The sequence below is a fragment of the Apodemus sylvaticus genome, chromosome X (genome assembly GCF_947179515.1).
Source record: "Apodemus sylvaticus chromosome X, mApoSyl1.1, whole genome shotgun sequence".
Lineage (NCBI taxonomy): Eukaryota > Metazoa > Chordata > Mammalia > Rodentia > Muridae > Apodemus > Apodemus sylvaticus.
This window is the reverse complement of record NC_067495.1, coordinates 121,952,407-121,975,921: the sequence shown is the minus strand read 5'-3', so window position 1 is coordinate 121,975,921 and position 23,515 is coordinate 121,952,407. Positions and strand designations below refer to the sequence as shown.

General features: G+C 35.1%; 1 protein-coding gene across 3 annotated transcripts in view; it reads left to right on the top strand.

Annotated features, from left to right (window-relative positions):
• Tenm1 (teneurin transmembrane protein 1) overlaps positions 1-23,515 on the top strand; it is a 576,328-nt gene that overhangs the window by 307,259 nt on the left and 245,554 nt on the right. For all 3 annotated transcript variants that reach the window (XM_052170726.1, XM_052170727.1, XM_052170725.1), the window contains exons 9-11: positions 2,986-3,087; positions 5,346-5,540; positions 8,839-9,039. In XM_052170726.1, coding sequence (XP_052026686.1) covers positions 2,986-3,087; positions 5,346-5,540; positions 8,839-9,039 — 498 coding nt within the window. The remainder of the gene's footprint in view (positions 1-2,985; positions 3,088-5,345; positions 5,541-8,838; positions 9,040-23,515) is intronic.

Here is a 23,515-nt window from a genome sequence, read left to right as displayed (position 1 = left end):
CACATGCAAGCCAGTATCTTGGTGACGCATGCCTTTTATCCCAGCACTTGGGAGGCAGAGGGAGGCAGATCTCTGAGTTCAAGGCCAGCCTGGTCTACAGAGTGTGTTCCAGGACAGCCAGGGCTATACAGAGAAACCCTGTCTTGAAAAACCAAAAACCAAACCAAACCAAAGCAAAACAAAAAAGCCAGTGTCTTTTGATATGTTTTATAAAGCCAAGGATGTGTTTTGATAGAGCAAGGAGTGGTGCAGTGGGAGGGGTGGCATCAGAGGGCCCATGCTGAAGCATCCCTCCCCTGATGTACCAGCCATATGATGGGCCTAGTATAAAATAGAGATTATTTGGGAGCGCGGGAAGGGGAGTTGAGAAGGGAGAAGAGATAGAGTGAGAAACACACAGACACACAGACACACACACAGAGAGAGAGGGGGGCAGGAAAGAGGAGAGAGGAAGAAAAGGGGAAAGCAAAGCAGGTCAGAGAGAGAAAAGTGGCAGAGAAAGAAAGAGAGAGAGAGAGAGAGAGAGAGAGAGAGAGAGAGAAAGAGAGAGAGAGGCCAAATATTCTCTCTTATAGCAAGCCATGCCTACCTGGCTATTGCTACATAACTGTTGGGTAGAATCTTTACTTTTCTTCTTGTTTAATATTAGAAACAAAAGGCATCATCTTCCACCCTCATTTCATTAAAGAAAGTTCAAGAAGGTTGGAGAGATGGCCCAATGCTTAAGAACACTCAATTGCTCTTGCAGAGGAATTGGGCTCAATTCCCAGTCTCCCCATAATGGTTCCCAGCCACCCATAACTCCAGTTCTAGGATATACTCTATTTTGTCTTCTGAAGACACTAAACACAGACATGATATAAATACATGCATGCAGGTAAAACACTCATACATAAAATAAAATGGATAAAATAGCAACAAAATTTAAGTTCAAGTAAATTTCCCCTAATAATCAAAAGGATATAAGTCATTTGCTCTATCATATATCCATTACTAAATGCTTATATAATTCATAAACAAACTAAGGGTTGTGTTGTTCAGAATCCAGGAAGCATCTGAATCCATTTCAAATTATTTAAATATTTTCTAAAATGGGTGCAATAACATTTTTGTTTCTTGTCTTTATTCTTTCTCAGGGAAGAATCTATCACATCAGTCACAGGCTTCGTAATTATGTAGTAAATTATTTAAAGTTAACTGCTCTTAATGTTTTAATGTAGTAGTTCTTACAGATTCATGTATGTAGGGTACTTGATAGATTATAGATTGCTGGCCAAAATCCCTTTGTGACACATTCAGGAGATTCAGAACTGAAGTCCAAGTTTCTATGTTACGGATGTCACACAATGATTTTACTGATGCAAGAACTTATGGGCCATAAAATGCATCTCTCAACCTTCAGTGCACCTACTCATTCTCAATGTTCAGGCAAAGATACCATGCCCACCTCCTAGAATCTCTCTTTTGTATTAGAAATATTTTTTTCTAAGTGAAGGAGGGCTTTTTTATTTTAAAATGAATAAAACACAGTGAAAATATTTTATTAGACAAGAATTAGAAGGCAAGCAAGTAGGAAAAGAAGGAAGGAGGGAAGGAAGGAAGGAAAGAATGAAGGAAGGAAGGAAGGAAGGAAGGAAGGAAGGAAGGAAGGAAGGAAGGAAGGAAGGAAGGAAGAAGGGAAGGAGGGAGAAAGGGAGGGAGAAAGGGAAGGGGAGAGGAATGGAAGGAAAGAGAGAAAGAAGGGAGGAAGGAAGGAAGGAAGGAGGAAAGGAAGAAAGAAAGAAAGAAAGAAAGAAAGAAAGAAAGAAAGAAAGAAAGAAAGAAAGAAAGAAAGAAAGAAAGAAAGAAAGAAGAAAAGAAGTAAGAAAAGAAAAGAAGTAAGAAAGAAATAAAGGAACAAAAATGAAATAAAATGAAAATCTCAGGTCAAAATTGCTAAGTATAGGTTTTTAATATATTTTTATTATTTAAAATAATATTTAATTTTAAATATATTTTGATCATATTCTTTCCTACCCCAAGTCCTTTCAGATTCTCTCACCTTCATTACACATATAACTTTAATTTCTTTCTTAAAAAAAAAAAACAAACAAAAGTCCAATATAACAAACACACAGAGGCATATCACACCATGAGTGGCACATTGAGCACCTGATCCTTTATAGACCTATAAGCTAATCATAATTACACTCAAATATAATTATAAATTATAAATATTTATGTTATCTTTCAAGACTGACATTTGTAAATCAGTTTTTTTTCAGAAAAGTTATATATAGTTTTCTAAGTTATTTTCTGCACAATTTTATGGGTACCTTCAAAGCCATTCTGCATTCCCATGAAAACTATTTTGTAAAAATCGATTTAAAAGAAATCAGTGGCAGGGAACTAGCATTTACAGTGAAGAAGGCATTTCTCAATCAAATACTTAGGTTCAAATGCTTTTAGCTGTGTTGAATTTAATATGAACACTTACTTTAAAAGCACTCCATTGTCACTTATTAATGAAAATAAATTGCTGATTATCATGTTTAACCTGTCAAAATAGTCTAATAGTCCATGTTCTAGAGAGGAAACTTTATTTGCTATAACATAAATATGAAAAATAAACATAATCTTTGTGTTGTTGGTTACATTTTAAAATCTGCTTTGCTTTTAAGAAATGTCTTATAATTCTCGTACCATTTTAGCTTTATTACAAATGCCTTTAAAAATACAATTTATGTGGACCCTTTATCCACTTTAGAGATGAGTTGTTTTTTGTTCTTCTGTTTAAAAGTCAATTTATGAAATTGAGATCTGTGTTGAATAATCTATTGTGTATGATATCATGCAGAAGTCTTTGCCATCTAATTTTGAGCAATAAGAGCTTTGCAGGCAGCAGAAGACAAGATTATTATAGACAAGGAATTTCTGAAACTTTTTAAACAACATGGCTCTTGCCTGGACATAGGTTCATTTTTTTCTCTTCTTTTCAATCAATAGAAATAATGGATGACTGCTCAACCAATTGTAATGGAAATGGAGAGTGTATCTCTGGACACTGTCATTGTTTCCCAGGATTCCTTGGACCTGACTGTGCTAGAGGTAATATAGTTCTATGATTCTGAGTGTTTAGAGAAGTGGTTCTCAACCTTCCTAATGCTGCAACCCTTTAATACAATTTCTCATGTTGTGGTGAACCCCAACCATACAATTATTTCATTGCTACTTCATAAGTATAACTTTGCTACATCTGTAAATTGTAACGTAAATATCTGTATTTTTCCAATGGTCTCAGGCAATCCCTGTGAAAAGGTCATTTGATTCCCGAAGGAGTCGTGACCCACAGGCTGAGACTTAAGAAATGCCACTAGAAAACTCAACATTATGAGCAATAGTGATGATCGAAACAATAGTCCTATCAGAAATGTCAGCAGTGTTGCTAACAATTGTTACCCAAATCTGAGCACTTCATATGCCAGCTGTATTCTAAACACGTATTGCCTCTTTTAATTCCTCATTCCTATGGTGTTCATATGAATTAGGCCTGCTTATTACCCCTACTTTATGAACAAAGAAAGAACCTCAAAGTGAATGGTTAAGGAAATATAAGTGCCAGCTTAGATTTGAACCTATATCATCTGAGCCAACTACAACATACTATTTATATGTATTCTATAATTTAATTCATAACAGTTTGAGTTTAAAAGAAGGTAAAGTTAGAATTTAGAAATATTATCATGTAGAGAAACTTTAATCGAGCAACATGGCTATTCTGGCAAGGGATCACATGCAAAGGCCTCCTAGCTCTGTGTGATCTGACTTGCATACAGCCATGCTCTTAGTATACACCTTTAATGCCAAACAACGAAGGTAAAGTTAGTTTGCAGAAGGAAAAAGCCATGATTGAAAGTGACTTTACATTGAAGGGCAGACAAAGTGATGAATCTGAGAAAGATTTGACAGGATGAATCAGAGATAGGACATGTCCAACTCTCATGAGGACAGGGAAAAGTGGCTACTTAAGGGCACAGCAGAGTGAGCCAGCAAAGGAGTGCAATCCAGTGAGTGCAGTTTAATTGACTTCAGCCCAGTGAGTGCAGTTCAACTGAGTTCAGTTCAGTGCAGTTCAGGATAGTTTAGTTGAAGGCACTTGAGTTCCTGCAATTTCATTCTGTTTAGTTCATTTCATGCTTAGTAAGTGTAGTCAGTGCAGTCCAGTTTGTGGAATTCAGAGGCAACAATCCAGTGAGAAGTGAGCTTGCATCAATCAACTTGAAGAATAGTTTTGAGCCCAAACAGCTAAATTGAACTAACCAGTCAGAGTTTAGGAAGAACTAGAAAGGGTGAGCTTATCCAGCCATAAGCCTCCAAGATGACTGTTACATCTGGCAAATAAAATTTACTTTTAAACCATCATAGCTGGAAGTAGTGATGAAACACTAAATGGATATGTAGTTTAGAAAGTAAGAAATTGAAATTCAACAGTTAAACTTGGTAATCTTTATTGTTTCATGCACTTGCACATAGTTTAATTAATTCTTGAAAGCTTTAGATAAATTGGACCATACTTTCCTCTAGAATTGGAGTTATTATTTTCCAGATGCTTCCTGCTCATTTTCAATACAGTCTTAAAGTTTCTGGTCTACTAGGTTAATCTTTGGTTTCTTAGGTGAAAAATAACTGTTAATTTACATTAAATTCCATTACACAGAGAATTTTAAAGCAGTTGGTAGGTTTCTTGTAGCATAGCAGATCTTGTGAAATGAAGGATAAGGGTTTTGTACCTTTAAAAACATATATAGGAAAAACAGAAGATGTGGGCACTGCCCTCAAAAACCTCATAGATTTAAAATGAATCATATAACAAAACAGAATAGGTATTCTAGTAAAAGTCTATAGAAGGTAATATCCACTGAAAATCTGTTTGTATAGCCTTTACAAAACCCCTTTCATATGAAGAATGCCCTGTTTATTAGATTTTAATGTATACTTTGCTCTTTCTCTGTGTGTGAATGTATTTGGGGACATAAAAGTCATTGAAGAGACAAAACCCTTAGCAAAAAATAGCAGCGCTGATAATAGTATCAGTGATAATAATATGGCATTGTGATAGGATCAAAAGCAAGTATGTATTCTCCACATAGGAAATATTCATAATTTATCTTTACCCACGTTCTGTAAGAGGAAAATTCTATAAGTAATCATGATCATAGGCCTATTTAATAAAGAATAAAACAAATATATAATAAAACAAAAGTATTACTTTTGCGGGAAATGACATACTAGAACCAATATGGAGTTATTCTTGAAGATTTTCAAAAGTATTATAAAAACACTGCAACTTATTTGCCAACCTTTAGATTCATGCCCTGTGCTGTGTGGTGGAAATGGAGAATACGAAAAAGGCCACTGTGTCTGCCGGAATGGCTGGAAAGGGCCTGAGTGTGATGTTCCAGAAGAACAGTGCATTGACCCAACCTGCTTTGGCCATGGTACCTGCATCATGGGAGTTTGCATCTGTGTTCCAGGATACAAAGGAGAAATTTGTGAGGAAGGTCAGAGTCCCATTTTAATATATTGCTTCAGGCTTTTCACTCACTTGATTTTCCATAATTTCATTCTATAATACTAGTAGAAAACCAAGCAATCTTTGCAAATAATGGATGTTCAACATACCCGTGGTACAAAGAGCAAAGGTTTGAGATCAGAGAAGCTCATGTCTCTTCTGATAGCCTTATGGAATGCTTGACACTGTTTCTATGACACCTGAAAAGCAGTAAAGCAAAAGTGATATATTTTAATTTCTAATATTGTTTTATAACTTGATAATTTTCAGATTGATTATTTTAGGTGTTAACCATATGTTTTGATTATTACAGAGTCCTTTATGATGCATAATGAAGCATTACATTTAAGAATACAATAAAAATAATGATATAGATATATTTGGCGACATTTTGCAAATGTTTTCTTGAGAAGTGATTTGTAATTACTACTATTGCTTTTGCTTTATATTATTTATTCTTACATGCCTCGTGAGGAAACTTGACCTCTTTCCCTAAAAAAGAAAAAAAAAAAATCAGACCTACGACTAATGAGTTTCAAAGCAGAGCTTTGTATTAAATTCACCCCAAAGGAGTTTTTGGAAAAAAATATTTTTGAAATGGCTGTAGATTTATCATTTAAACAGACATATTGGAAAATAAGTTTACTAGTAATCAGACCATTTTCATGCCACATTCCTCAAATAAGACTGATTTCAGAAATAATATGAAACCATTACCATGGGAGATGGGCTCATCACAACTGTTGTTCAGGGAAGGGGCTGCTGAAAATGCACTGTAATTGCTTTTTAAAGATCGCTCATTAAGACTATTACACAGCATGCTAAAGGATTTAATCTAATTCCACTCCATGAACAAGCAGGATTTTAGCTTCCCACCTACTATTAGTGGCAGTAGAATATGGGTGTAGGACTGTTTGTTCCAGTGAATTCCACTGGGTCTGTTTAGACACTGGAGTTCCTATGATATCTTAAAAGTATTTTTATATAATCATATAATGATCAAACTATCATTATATCTAAGTATAAATACAGATGCTCTACAGACCCAGACACAGTTAACAATGAGTGATATATATCACATCCACAGTTTGCCATGAAAATCATGTAACCTAATTCATTAGATCCTGCTGATTTCAATTTCATAAGCAGATGAAACAGGGGTTTACCATAAATTAGCCTTTTACTTGGTCTCTAAGAAAATAGGTAAAGCGGCCAAAATAACAAAGAAGAATGCTCGCCATATTAAATGGCATAGGCTTTACAAATACAATATGAAAATATTCTGACTCTTATATCATATATGAAGAACCTACAAGCTGAAACAAGCTATGGGCAGTTTGTTTACGGATATGATGTTGTCATTGTTTTTATTGACTTACTTAGTTGTCAATTTTTGAAATGGAGATGGGTCACATTGAAAATTCCTACTTCTAACTTTTCTTGAATATTAGAATGTCTGGGCCTACATCAGCTAGAGCCAAGATCCTTTTAAACAGAACACATGGTTTCACAGTTTGCTCCCAATCAGTTATATCCTTACAAATACCCCATTTCCTCCACACCTGCCTTCTCTAGACCGCTGATTTCATTCCTCTGATTTAAGTATGACTCTCATGATGTAAACAACTTTATAACAAGATTTTGTAGTTCATGAGGAAAGAAGCTGATAATAATTACCCTTCAGAATGAGCTTTATTAGGAAAGCAACTCCATGGGGAATCATGGGGAGCCATTCTTGGGCCTTGAGGAGAAAAAGAGCTTTATGAGAATGTTAAGAGGAATATCTTGAAACGAGAGAATAAGAAACACAGCTATTACATACTCCATTGTGGGGGTGGGGCCTACAAAGCAGAGAGAGCTCTCACAGGAATCCACGGAACAAAGATTTCTGACTTTTACAGCTTTTTAGAATTTAGCAGGAAGTTCTACACCACAGAATTTAGTTGAGCTTAGCCTGTGTGAGAAACATGGAGAAATCAAGTACTAAGTAGGACTTACATAACAGTGGCAAGGAGAGGAGGAACTGGAGTTGCTTTCTCCCCAACCTTGGTCAAGGTCTGTAAGTTCTAACTTTCAACTGTACAAGGTATAGTCTGATTTCTTGGAGAGGTAGAAAACTAGACATACCAAACATGACCTAGATGAATTAAATGTAACACACCTCTTAAGAAAATAAATTAAATGGCATTTTGTTTATTATTTTTGTTGTACATTGGCAGAACCAAATAGAGTCCTTCTAAAAATAGCCGATATCAGGAACTTTACCTCTTACTCCAAATCATGAACCAAATTAGATAAACATTTGGATATTTTATTTAATGATTAACTCAGTTATTAAACTATTGTTCTAGTGACCTTGAGATCTTGGGCTAATTATGATAGTAATAACTACAATTATAATGGACTTTTTGTGGTAACAAGCCACACTCAAAGAGTAAGTCAGACTTTCCAATTCATGCAGGTGGCATCAATGTATTCCCATTGCTTCAAATGTACTTCAATGCATAATTAAGATTAAGACAAAGTATTATACTCTCATTTGTATACAAATACAAAGAATGTGGAAGTTAACCTTCCCAAGTCACAAAGAAGAGTCAATGGAAAGCACAAAACAATTTTCTAGAAATTTTTAGACTCACAGAATTGGAGACAAAGAGAAATAGCTTATTCTAAGATGACAAAAATATATGACGATGTTTGGAGAAAGAAAGGAAGCATCACAAAAGTTTGAAATACAATTTAGAAAGTGTGGCATTGTTGGTTCTTCTGAAGAATAAATGTGAGGTTGTAATAACTTTGTGTAAATTATATCATTTCATATAACAGCAATCACCTCACCAAATAAATGATTTAAGATATCCAATTAAAAACCATGTAAAAACTCTTAGATACATTAAGTGAAACTTTGATTCTAATTTCAGAAAGGATAAAGAATGACTTATCAAAAAACTCTCAGACATTTTTGAAAAGCTGAGAAATTCCTACTGAGGGTCTGTACAGGTCCACCCACTCATTTGTGTGGGGAGTATCACTAACTGTTCAGAACTGCAGGCAGCATATGTGTGATTTTCTTCTTCCAAATTTAGGTTGCAACCTTTATCGTATCCTACCATATTTCTAAGTGTTAATAATCTTCTGGTTTAAACACAATGTTTGCATGAGTCATTTTATTGCCTAATTAAAGCAACATTAATGAGACGATACTAGGAAATCAATGTATTTCAATTCCATAATCCCACACCTCTTCTCTCTCAACCTCCCCCAACCATTTTGTTTTTGATATTCAGAGGACTGCTTAGATCCAATGTGTTCCAGCCATGGCATCTGTGTCAAAGGAGAATGTCATTGTTCTACTGGCTGGGGTGGAGTCAACTGCGAAACTCCACTTCCTATATGTCAAGAGCAGTGCTCCGGACACGGAACTTTTCTTCTGGATACTGGAGTTTGCAGCTGTGATCCCAAGTGGACAGGATCTGACTGCTCTACAGGTAGAATGAAGTTCTCTCTCTCTCTCTCCCTCCCTCCCCTCAAGTCAACCGGAACATTTCCGTAAGGTATTACATTGTAAAATTTGGAGTGTATAACTTCATTAATCACTTCCAGGTATTTCCCAGGTCAGTATTTTACTTATTTCTTTTCTCGTTTCTCTCTCTCTCTCTCTCTCTCTCTCTCTCTCTCTCTCTCTCTCTCTCTCTCTCTCTCTCTTTACAGTTTCTGCATTATGTTTCTCTGTGATAGGTATATGTAGTTTACCTTTTGTTCTCTTTGTTTCTTCAACTGTGGTTTCTTCAATAGTCTTCAAATTTCCTACACTCTATTCTTGGCAGATTGTTTAAAATCTCTATCACCATCAACTCTAATTGTCAACGTATTCCTTGAGTAAATCATCATGTAAAAACATAACAAACACAGTATTCTATCACATTTAATATATTGCCAAATTGCCTCCAATTATTATTATTTCTAAAATATTGTTTCTTTTCCTCATTCTTTAACCTAACATCCTCCACACTTCTCTCCTGTCTACACATAAGCTTCTTATCAAAGGATCACCATGAACTATTAAAAGCGCCTGCCATATACTTCTGTTTTATGAGTGAATCCCTCCCCTGCTTACATAATCTATAAGATCTGCTTATCCTAAGTACATTCAATATCTGCACTTTTCCATGTGTTTTGTTTATCATAAAATTGTTAATTAACATTTAAACTAGAAAAATCCAACATACCCACCAAGACCAAGTACAACTTTAGGCATGTTTTTTCTGACTAGAACATTATGAATCCTATGAAATTTATTCTATATGCATGGCTAGAGAGCACAGAATCCAGATTGATTTAGGTATTTTGTACACATGGCTTGCATTTTTTCCTTCTCTATTGCAAGCTTAAAAAAGAATAGGTCACTCTTTAGATTTTTGTGTCTTCAGATTATATTCTTATTAAATGAATAGAGTTAACCAGTGAATATTCTTGAAATTCTTATGCCTATGAATTTTGTGGAGGATGTAAATTGGTATATGGTACACAGAAAACTTCAGTGTACTGTGGGATTTTGTTACCAGTGAGTTAGCATGTGAACTGAAGTCTGTGATTCTGCCATAAAAAACCAGGAAGATCCCTCTGTTAAGATACATAATTCTAAATAATTCTTAACAAAAATTATAAGCATATGCACTTTACACTGAAATAGTATGGGAAATATGAATGAATTTTGAATGATCATAACATGAGAGATATACATGGTGATATATTCCTATAACATCAGCATTTAGAAGTCTGAGAATTATGGATCTTAATTTCCAGACCAGCATGGGCTACACAGTGACTTCTAGGCTAATCTGGCTCTAAAGTGAGGGACTGTCTCAAAAAGCAGGATATAAAGATTAAAATTATAAAGGTTACTTAATTGTCACTAAATGTCATACTTAAAATCCATTCATTTATAGATGTTATATATATATATGTGTGTGTGTGTGTGTGTGTGTGTGTGTGTGTGTGTGTGTGTGTGTGTGCTAACATCTATGTGCTGGTCATGATGCTTGGAGTCAGTAGTATAGAAGTGCCCAAAATGGGTATAATCTTTGCAGAAGTTAATATTACAGTCTAGTTGGAAAGACACATTTACCAGGTTAGAAAAGAATGATGAAATCCAAGTGACTAGACCTATGGAGATGTGTCAGATAAATCAAGGCTGATTATTAACTTATTTCCAACATATTACTGAAAACCTTTCATAATCTATTTTGTCAGCTATAGTATTATTGGAAGCTAGTACTCTTATTGTTGGAATGCATAATGATGACTTGTTATTGTCTCCTATTCTCAGTGTTGCATATATGTCAATTTACTATAAGCACAATTATTATAAATTCTTTAACGCTGAGGAAACTGAAGCACAGAGACAGGCTATAATTTGTCCAAAGCACCAATATAACTGATTGTCTTAGTCAGGGTTTGTATTTCTACACAAAAACATCATGACCAAGAAGCAAGTTGAGGAGGAAAGGGTTTATTGAGCTTACACTTCCACGTTGCAGTTCATCACTGAAGGAAGTCAGGACTGGAACTCAAGCAGGTCAGGAAGCAGGAGCTGATGCAGAGGCCATGGAGGGGTGTTTCTTACTGGCTTGATTCCCCTGGCTTGCTCAGCTTGCTTTCTTATAGAACCCAAGACTACCAGCCCAGAGGTGGTACCACCCACAAGGGGTCCTCCCCCTTGATCACTAATTGAGAAAATGCCCCACAGCTGGATCTCATGGAGACACTTCCCCAACTGAAGCTCCTTTCTCTGTGATAACTCCAGCCTGTGTCAAGTTGACACACAAAACTATCCAGTATACCCATGTAACCCAGAACTTTGACCTTGCATATTCCATGCATTTAATAACATTTATCTAAGTCATTTACCTACTTTATTATACACAAAAAAGGGACCATATCCAGGGGCACAGAGTATGATTGAAAGCAATGTTATTTCTCTGAGATGAGAGAAGACATTGAGGAAAGCCTCACACTAGAATTTATGCTAAAAAAAAAAGATGAAGAATGCTTACTGGCTGGACAAGAAAGGAAATACCAGACAGAAGGAGTAGGCTTTAAGGAAAGACAGGAATCTAAGTGATACATCTGGGGGCTTGAAAGTCATTGGGTTAGTTGTAGCCCAGGAATACTAAAGGAGATAAAACTGCCATGAATGACAAGAGCATTGGGCCAGAGCATAAAGAATTTTATTGACATACCATGCTCAAGAATTTGCATTTCCTCATAATGCGATAGGACTACACTGAGAAGTTTGAAAGAAACTGCAAAGTCCATTTAAATTTTACCACTCTGACAAACACTGAAAATATCAACTCATAAAGTATGGCACAGGGAAGGGAGCCAGTGGCAGCTGAGTGTGGAGACAGAGAGAGACCAGTTCAGGTCAGTGTGCAAGATTTTAGATGATAACAGAGGTAAACAACAACATGCTGTATTGTGCCAGCGGGAGCACAAAGCTGGGCCCTCAAATCTTGAATCACAAGCAGAAGGCAGAGGGTGCAAACTGGAAGTAAGTAGGCAAGATCTTACTCTCAAAACCTGCATCCAGGGACATGGTGCCTTCAGCTAAGATATAACTCCAAAACTTCCCCCAAATACCCTTTTACTGTGGACCAATGTTTAGGTACTTAAAACTATGGGAACACAATTGTTATCCTAGCTACTATACCCGCATTCCTGATATGCAATGAAAAACTAATTTAAAATATCACTGTGATTTGAAAGAATTTAAAGACATATGAAATAGAAAAGACATATGTGATACAAGTTATTAAATAGGACTTGGTAACCACATGGGGCGTCCCATGCTATAATCTGCTTAGAGTATAGAAGATTGGCATAAAGCCAAGAGAATCCTAAACTGTGTAGTGAGTTCAAAATCAGCTAGTACTTACTATACTGTGAGAGCCTGATTCAAAAATATAGGACTTTAAAACTGTATGAGTCTAAATAAAGACTGGGATTTTACTAATAGTGAATTGAATATTATTAGCATGCTATGTAAATGGTAACAATGCTCAGTGAAATTAGTTTTCACCTATTAAAGAATTTTTATTAACTACCTGTTCTGTATTGTTTGCTATGGTCTTGGGATATGTCATCAAGGCAATAAAGATTCCTGCACTGCAGTCTGGAATGGTGAAACAGATGATAAATAATAAGAAATACATGTGAATGTTTTCAGTATGAATAAACAGAGACATTAAGTAATCCTGGTGAGTTGCAAAGCTAAGTGTAGAAATCAGAACTGCTAATATCATGCTACAAGCAGTGTTTTTATTTTCAGCCTCATATCACCATACCCCTATCAAATAAGATGAGATAGACAAAGAGAGAATGCTCAAATTAATAAATTCTCTTACTGAAAATCAGAAGAGAACATTAAACACCAAGTGTGTGAATGGAATATTTTTTGTCCAGAAAACCTGAACCAAAGTCACATTCATTCAGTTCAGGCCCAATAACCAAACCTCACTAGAAAATATTCTTATTCGCACAGGCACACCTAATAAACCGACCAAATTGAAAAATAGGGAAAGGAAATGCTTTCCAAATCCCTAGTATCATGGTAAGAATAGTCCTTCTGTGATTTTTAAGCTCTATAAAGGTTGTTCCCAAAGAGCATATTTAACCATGGAGATGATCTCACTGTGCAGACTCTTAATTGAGTGTTCTCAGTACAGGAAGCAATTTAGCATCTGATTCTGATAATGGATCTTGTCATTTCAAAGGTGGATATGCTCTTTGCCATTGATCATCGTCCTCCTCCAAGAACATGAAGCTGCTTAGCTGTTGGCATGTTAACTATGCTGCTTTGATATCAAGGGGACTGCAGAAAATGATCTGCTGGTTATTTGTAGTCTGTTTTCCAACCTACAGTATTGTTTGCAGCCTTAAATTGATACTTGACATAGACTTCTTTAGCCTGATAGTCTCATGACACTTCACAAAGGTTAACTCATTAGTCTTTAAAATATCTCAAGAGGAATATAATAGAAGCTTGTTATATCATGGGTTAGATTTGGATATACCACAGGTCAAATTGTGCTCTCTTAAAACATAACTCCTTGCTGTAAAATCTCAGTAATACATTTAGCCTGTTGTAAGGGTATTGGCCCTGGCCTCTGAGATCAGCATTGTAAAATGTGTCTACTATATTTCTTTGGCAAAATCTGACTCTGGACACAGTTGGTTAGGAGAGTATAAAAGTAGAATATAGAGTTCAGTATAGCCTTTTTCTTAACGAAATTGATTTGAGCCTCTCTATCATACACAAATACTAGATAATACAATTCATGCAAGTAAGCATTTATATGAAGAGGGTAACTCTTGCCCTTGCTTTGCTACAATCATCCTTATAATAGGTGTGTCTTAGAACTATATTAACCAGCTAGAAATATACAGGGTAATAGCGACTAAGGTGATTCTGAACATGCTATTTGTTACCTATCAGAACCATTTGAAGGATTGTCATCATGTATCTCATACAAAGAGGGTATTAGACAGTAAAGATGCCAAAGACTTTGTTTTGAAAATATATTTTTAAGCCATCCTTTGACATTTGCTCCTATTTCCATTAGAAAGATAGCAGGGTTGATGTAGATGTGGATGTAGGTGTCTGCATGTATGAATATATTCACAGGACAGTGACTTTGAGTAATACACTTAATTTAGTTGTGCCCCAAATGCATCATGTGTGAAATGGTATATTAGCCAAAAGACCCTGAGGTCCTCTATAATACTGAAATCTATGATTCTTGATCCTGAATATTAAACTATTGACATCGATTATTAATGTTTTGTAGATATAGTCCATTAACTATCTTAACTCTCAAAATGTTTGAGGTGAGACTATATTAAGTGAAAATAGTTCTCATTTGAAGAACAGGCTCATAGTTTGACATATATAGCATGCTTTTAAGCATTTAAATCTGCAGAAGACAATGCATACTCACAGAAATATGTGTATATATGTACATATATATTATTTTCATTATAACAATGTTTCACTATAATTTTAAGTGTTCTCTAATGGATAGTGATATGCATCCACTAATAAAAAGATAATTAGCAAAGGTAGTCATAAGGGATTCATATAATAATTGTTGCTAAGGAAACTTTCCTTGATTATGCAAGTAGCATATGCTTTAAAACATTGTCAGTTTCTTCTTTTATTGAAAATGCCCATGATAAAATGATTTCATATGACTATCTCTAGAACATACAGCACATCACTTCCTGCAATTTCTAAGAATTGATTAGACCTTTTTAAAGTGAGTCATGCATACACAGAATTTCCTTCTAATATTACAGTTACAATGGGGTCATAGATACTATTTGACAAAAAAGCTTTATTAAAAATGCAATGCACATTCTATGAGGATGACTTATAACCATTCATCATACTGCTAAAGAGAAAAATCTACTCACATAGAAGGTAACTAGGATATAGCATCTTCAATGAAAAGAAATCATTAAAGTAAACAGAAGAGAAATGTAGAAGTGCAAATACACTTCTCTCTGAAGTTCTAGACACACCTTGATTTCTTAGCAAATGTGATAATTTCTCACAAAAGAAAAAATGAACTTCACTAGAGAGCAGCAGTATTACTGCATCCTAATTCTACAGATATATGGACTTAAAGAAAAGTTCAATTAAGGGCAAAGAGTCACTGAAGCATGATGGAAGAAATGATGGGCACAGTGTGTTAACAGTACAAAAGAAAAAAAGGCTTTTGATTAATTCATGCCAGCTTATTTATTTTAATCTGATACTCAAGGTGTAAGACCTATGCTGAAATTTATTTTAACTTGCTTTTATATTCACAAAAACTGAAAGACAGACTTGGAGGTGATTCTGATATGATTAATTAGAATTTTTTAAAGCCTGCACTTGCAACATTGTTGCATTAGCTAAAGTCAGGTCAAAACTTTAACAATAGATTTTTGAAATAAGTGAAGTTCATTGGTGACACTAGAAATGCAAATGAAAAGCATCCTTTAAAAGCATCCCAAGCCAAATTAAGTGTGTGAAACTGCATGTGCAGAAATATCTTTGGGAGGTAGATATGAAATGGAAAAAAAAATCGCACCATTATAATGATTTCCTAGCAACACATCCTACTCAGACATGGTTTGTCACCCCCAAGCCTTTTTTTGCTCAAGAGAAAATAGAAGCTGAACCCAAATATATTCTTCAATTTTTAAATTTCCTCATTTATATAGAAGGTCCTATAAGTATACCCCAATTTTCTACATAAATTTGTAACTGTACATTAAATATCTGATATGTTCAAAGCACACATTTTTCTCATTTTGTTCTGAGACAATAAAAAAGCACACCTGTTATGCCATCATTAGCAGGCAGCAATGCAAAAATACAGTGAAACTTTGACAATTTGACAAGTCTAAAGTGAGAGGCAAATTTCCAGAGGCCTCTGTAAATCTGAGATAAGTCTACTATTTTAGGACATTATAACTTCAAATTTATTTTGAAACCTAGGGACTCGTATCATTCATGAAGCCCGGAAATCAAGTTATGCATGCGTGTGAGCATGGACCCTTACTGATCTACCTAACATACAGTATAAGGAATTTATTGGGACAGACTGACAGGAACATTAAAAGCAAGCAAGCATAATTTGATTTTCCCTACTGGATGCATTCTTTTCATTTACTCAATTATTCTGAATTTTGGACTCATTTGCTATTTGCCCTGTGTTGTTTCATATTGAACTACATGAAATAGACCTGGAAAAATATATACAAAGGTGTGTCTGGTGTATAAGAGCCTATGAAGAAAGTAGTCACTTGGCACCCACCTTCACAGTTCACCCTATAGCCCTAGTAGTCTTTTGACAGAGCAGATAGAAAAGTTTGGTAGCAAGATAACTAAGAGAGACCCAAAGAAAGTAGGATTCAACTGGACAAAATCAACCAAGCGGACTTGGAGGTAGAGCAGAATACATTATCCCAAACCTGCATGTGAAAATCAGTTGATTAGAAATGAAAATGTGTATCCCAAACATCCTAATTTGCTTTATATTGCTGTGATAAACACCATCACCAAAGCTACTTAGAGAAGAAATATTTATGAGTCTCCATCATATTCTACCATTGAAGGGAAGATAGGGCAGGAACTCAAGGCAAGAATCTATTGACAGGGATTAAAGCAGAGGTCATGGAGGAGTTCTGCTTACCAGCTGGCTTCTATGGCTCACTAAGCTTACCTTTTTATACAAGCCAGGAATACCCTACCCAGGAATGGCACCATTCACAGTTGGCTGGTCCCTCTTATACCAATCAATAATTAAGAAAATGTCCCCATAGACTTGCCTATAAGCCAATGTGATGAAGAATATCTTTTCAATTCACATTTCCTCTCTATGTATGACTTTAGCTTGAGTCAAGTTGACAAAAACTAACCAGTATAATATGTATGCCCACTAAACATTCCTATAACTAAAGTATCCTGCATATATGGGACCATTTTCTTCACTCAATCATATGACGACATTCATGTTATTCAAATGAATATTACAGACTATACTTTGTTTTCATCAAATATCTATAGGATAGCTCTAGAGATCTGATCTAAGTGTGTATTCTTCTGATTCATTGGAAAAAAATGACAAGAGGGTCATTTTTGAAAGTACCTATACATACAAATAACAAAACTAGACCGTGAAGATTGTATTTATATACTTGTGAATCGGTGTTACATATAGTTGATATGTAGTTGATATCTTATACATTTAGACAACAACTACAAGGAAGAGAGAGATAACAAGAAATGATGTGGAATTTTGAAACCACAAAATTCACCGCCAGTGACACGCCATCTCCAACAACACCACATCTTTCCAAATACTTCAACAAATTTCTGGCTAAAATGAATAGAACAGCAATGAACATGATTCATGATTCATGTCTCACTAGTAACCTGAAATGTCCTTTCTGTATATACGCTGTGGTATGGTGGGGACATCTTTTGGGTATATGCCCAAGAGTAGTATAGCTGGGTCTTCAGGTAAATCGATTTCCAATTTTCTAAGGAATCCTCGAGATTTCTTTCCAGAGTGGTTGTACCAGTATTCAATCCCACCGACAATGGAGGAGTGTTTCTCTTTCTCCGCATCCTTACCACCATGTGCTTTCACCTTAGGTTTTGATCTCAGCCATTCTGGTTGGTATAAGGAATCTGAGGGTCATTTTGATCTTCATTTCCTGATGACTAAGGACATTGAAGATTTCTTGTAGGACATTTCTTTTGTGCCTGTTGCAGGATTATCTAGGTGGAGTCTCAGCCTGAGGTCACTATTCCTTTATTCCATTTCAAATCAGGCCTTCCTTTCAGTTTCTCATCTTTTTGAGCACAAGACTTACCTCCAGTGTTAAATTTCCTGGTGGTCTTTTTATTCTCATACTGTACAACTTGTACTTCTTTTTATCCTACTTTTGATTTTTCATTGTAGATTTGCATAGGAGTCATCACTAATATTCACACAACAGAATCATTATTGATAGGCTACAATGAAATCTCCTTGGCCAAGTAGGTTTTTCCAAATTTTTTCAATTTGGTATCTGGATGACTTCTTGGACAAGAACAGAAAACAACCATATTTATTGTCAACATATCACAAAAATCTCTAGGGAAATTATTAAAAATGTTACCCTCTAAAAAGCTCTTGAGCTGTACCTCCATTGTCTACATTGTTCTAAGAACAACTGTCTTCCAATTTCCTACCAGGATGGCCCAGTAAACACTTCTGGTGTCATTCAACCACTTTACTAGTACAAAATACTCAGATCTTCCATATTTCACCAAAAACAGCATGGTTAGGCCCGTCACATCAAAACCTCACTTCTTTTTTTTTTAATTTATTGATATATTTATTTACATTTCAAATGATTTCCCCTTTTCTAGACCCCCACTCCCCGAAAGTCCCATCAGTTCCCTTCCCTCCCCCTGTTTTCCCACCCAACCCTTCCCACTTCCCTGTTCTGATTTTGCTCTATACTACTTCACTGAGTCTTTCCAGAACGAGGGGCCACTCCTCCGTTCTTCGTGTACCTCATTTGATGTGTGGATTATGTTTTGGGTATTCCAGTTTTCTAGGTTAATATCCACTTATTAGTGAGTTCATACCATGATTCATCTTTTGAGTCTGGGTTACCTCACTTAGTATGATGTTCTCCAGCTCCATGTGGTATATATACACAATGGAGTACTATTCAGCCATTAGAAACAATGAATTCATGAAATTCTTAGGCAAAACCTCACTTCTGATATCAACTTCTGTCTTAGGTACTTCCCTGCTGCTATAAAGAAACATCATAATGAAGGACTCTTACAATATAAACCATTTAATTAGGGTTCAATGGGTCAAAGTGTAGAATACACATTCATCATTCTGGGAAGCATGGCAGCAGGCAGGAAGGTTTGACACTGGAATATGGGCTAAGAATTTACATGGCTAGACAACAAAGATAAGGAACTGGAAATGGCATGGGCTTTTTAAACCTCAACAACCCCTAGTGACACAACTTTTATAAAAAGGTCATATCTCCTAAACCTTCCCAAACAGTCTCACTACCTGGAGAGCAGGGATTTAAATATGTGAACCTATGGGACCATTCTGATTCAGAATATATAGTATAATTGCTTTTGCTTTTTCAAAATTTATTCTTGAGAATTTCATATATGTGCACAATCAAATATGATCAGGCCCACATCAATTTACCTACCAACTGTCTTCTGACTCCTCGCTGAAATAGTTTACCTTCCAAATTCTCATCTTTGTTTTTGTTTGTTTGTTTATTATTTGTTTTTGTTTGTTTATTTTATTAGATCCCACGAAGTCCAGTTATTGCTACCAATGTGTGCATAGGTATGGAGCCATCTACTATATTGTAAGAATTCTACCAAAGAGTGATTCACCCTTCTCAAGATGATATCATTATCCAATGGCTTCTTAGTTATGGATGGATGCTTATAAACTTCTCCCTTACCCATGCTGAAAATTTGGTTGCCTCCATCTTGTTCAGGTGTTATATAGATAACCATGACAGCTATGAGTTAATGAATGTTATAACCATGTCAAGTCCAAAAGATAGCATTTCCCAACATTCCTATCCATCCTCTGGCATTTCTACTTCCTCTAATATGAAGTTATCTGAGACTTGGAGAGGGTGACATATAATATATTTGATTTAGGACTGAGCACTCAATAGTCACTTATTGTCTGCTCTTTAACCAATTACGAATCTCTTTATTGACTTCTACTCAGTTTTTTTTTTAAGAAGCTTCTTTTACTAATGTTGAGAGCATCAGATGTCTATGGATATAAACATAAATATTTAGAAGACAGTATAAACACATAACTATTTTGCAAAATAACAATACTGTTCTTTACCCTTAAGATGTATACCTCCCCATCTTATAGGATTCAAGTCTTCTTTGTAGTATCAGAAATTATTTCTTTCCTGTGGAGCAAGCATAAAATTCAATCAGAAAGTAGTTGGATACCCAATTAACAATCATGCCATTACTGCACCAATGTATACATCTTGCCTGGACAGTATTATTGTAGCAAACATAGTTCAATGTTGGGTAAGATCATTGATTTCTTTTCTGTCCCACAACTGTCATAGCATCTTGGAGGATTATAATAAAAACAATAGGGGAAGTTTCTCAGGCAGTTTGAGATTAATTTCTGTAAGTTCTATAATTTAAATATGTGGTGTTTCAGCAGTAGTATAGTCTGATAGATAGAGGTAGATAGATAAATGGATAGATACATAGACCGACAGACAGATAGACAGACAAGTGGATAGATAGAGAAAAAGATATAATAATATATTTTTACACATATATAAAGTGTGTATGTATGTATGTATTATATCTGAAGCATTTTCTATATTTCACATGAACATACTTGATATTACACAAACTCAAAGTTTAGATAAAAATATACTTCCCACTCTGGATCGTTACTGAACCTTTGGTAGTTCAGTAGATGACCACAAGTATCTTAACAGAGTAAGACTTACCAAAAACCTCTTGGGTGTATTATCACTAATGAAACCCAATTTGAAAATGTAAAAGCTTTCTTTTTAGACTGAATTCAGAATTTAATTCATTTTCAGTAATTAGCACATTTACACTGTAAGTTAAAAAAAGAACGTATAAGTTTCACTTAAATCAAGGAATTATTCTACTAATGTGTAAGTAAACATATTAGACTTCAACAAACCTTGAAAAGCTCATTCCAGGCTGGAAAAATGGTTCAGATAATGTGCATTAAAAAAGAATTCTCAAAAGTATTGTTTGAAAAATAGTTTCAAAACCATAGCAGTCAAAATCAGAGAGGTTAACTGTAAAGTCAAGAATAGGCAGCCTCAACAATCAAAGCAATCCTCCCACATTTCTGTGCTAGGTTCATTCAGTTTTTAATTGAATTCCCCAAGTCAGGAAATGAAAGTTTCAACACTGTAAACATGATTGCCTACTAACAGTCTTCTTTTTGTTTCTTTATAGTCATTATTTGATAAACTTATTAGTAGAAGCATGGAATAGTAGAACTAGATGTGATTATAGACATTGACTAACAATGCTTTGTAGTTTACAAAAGAGGAAATTGAAACATGGTCACCAAAACATTTAATGATGTGGTCAGACTACTGGATCCATAGTTAATAAGAGAAGCAAGCCTCGTGATTTCTCATTTTAACACTGTCTATAAATATCATTCATGGAGTTTGTTTGAATTCACTAGATGATGTTCCATTTTCATTGTCAACACTTTCACCGAATCTCTAGGAAGCTGGCAGTGAACACACCCAGGGAAGTATCCTCAAGACGTTCTTTTTCCTAGCAAACAGTGTTATGAAAATTGTCACGATTTCAAGCATAAAAATATTCAGACAGAAATAAAATCAAACCTTTGGTCTTTTTCTCAGCTACTATGTGACCTTGAAAAGGTTTCATGACTCTCTGAGCCTCTTCTGTAGATGCCAAAATTGGGAAATAATTCCCAAGTTCCTGGGTAGTTGTAGGGGTTAAATGACATTATAGAAAAGCATTCTCCAGCATAATGCTTCTCACACGGAAGATACTAAATTATGATAATAAATGGTTGCTATTATTGTCATTATATTTCAATTCTCATTGTAAAGACATATTTCAGAGACAAATCTTTTATATGAAGGAGATAAATTAGTAGCTGTCTCAAAGAAATTCATTTTCAGACACTGTAGGGCTGAATTAATTTAAAGGAATATGAAAATTCTTTCTACTCCAAAGTCATTTTGTTCTTTTGTCCTTACCCATATGGTGTTGTTTCTTGTGTTTCTTGAACACAGATAGATGGTTTATTTGAAAAGGTGGCTAAAAAGTAGCTGTTCCATCTCTTCATTCCATTTCTTTGAGCTCTGTCATTCATTATAAAATATCGTTCAAAGTAAATTTATATTCTTTGTGTGTCGGCTAAGATTAGAGTTCAGCAACAGGAATTACCACTCTCAAGGAAAACAAAAAGTGGCTTAACCAAGACAGAAGTATGATTTTTCTCTGAGGCAAAGAAACAAAAAACAAAAAAACAAAAAACTATGTATCTAGGGGCAGACAGCACAGATGTTCTTGGAGATTCTGAAAAAAAAAAAAAAAGAAAAAGAAAAGCTACTTTCAGCTCACCAGTCTTTCATCCCTATGAGAACCCTTAAACTCACATGGCACAATGGTAGCCAGATCTCTAACTAAAATGTCCTCATTTTAGGTAAAAGATAGTGTGGTATGGGGTCCTTCTTAACCTTCACTTTCTTCATTGAAACCATACCTAGAACCATTCACTTTTATCTCATTGACCAATATAATCACATGCCCACACACCGATGTAAGAATGGAAGATATAATCTTTATTTAAAGAAACAGAAACAGCAAAATTCTAAGCATGCTTTCAAACTCCCTTCAAAACACAAAATAACAATGTATACCCAAGCTAAAGACAAATGACAGAAATTTGAATTTATATTTAAGTTGGTAGTATGCTTTTACTAAGGAAATTTCTTCAAGATCTATATAGAAAGACGATTAAAGTACCTAGTTATTAGTTTTTTGTGTTGATTGCATGTTGAAATATCTTATCTATGTTAACTTAAAATATAATACTAAGAAAAATAACATCTGTATTTTTTTTACTTTTTTACATTTCAACTGAAAAATATAATAATCCATTTTCTATGAACTCTGCTAGTCATTATAAAATATCACTGAAGGAAAATTTATATTCTTTTTATGTCAGCTAAGATTAGAATTCAGCAACTGTTTATAGCCTACAGAGCTTATGTGGTGCTTGTAATCATTTGAATGAGATATCCCCAATAAGTCTTAGGCCTTTGAATATATGGTCTGCAGTTGATTGTTTAGAAAGAATTTGGCAGTCTTACTTTCCTAAGGGAAGTATGCTACTAAGAATGAACTCTGAGGTTTCAAAAGACTCATGTTATTTAAAATTAGCTCTCGCCACTGCCTGCTTGTGGTTCAAGATCTATGCTTTCAGCTATTCCTGCCACCACACCCTATCATGGATTCTAAACTTTGAGAACAATAAGCCCAATTAGGTGCATCCTTTTCTAAGTTGATTGATAATAGCATTCTATCATAGCAATAGAAAACTAAGTAGTAGTGTTTCTCATATATTCATGAGTTTAGAGATAACCAATTGGGATTGGATAATATGTCAAGGAGTTCATCCCTGGAGAAAACTAATTCTGCCTCTCAATATTATCGATTGCTCACAAGGTGTGGGGCCTATTTAAAATTTCCCCCATATACATTGACATGTCAACTCAAACTAGATACTAGGAAGAGAGGAGCAAGTAAGCATCTTCATTTTAATTTTCATCAGTCTTTAGTGATAA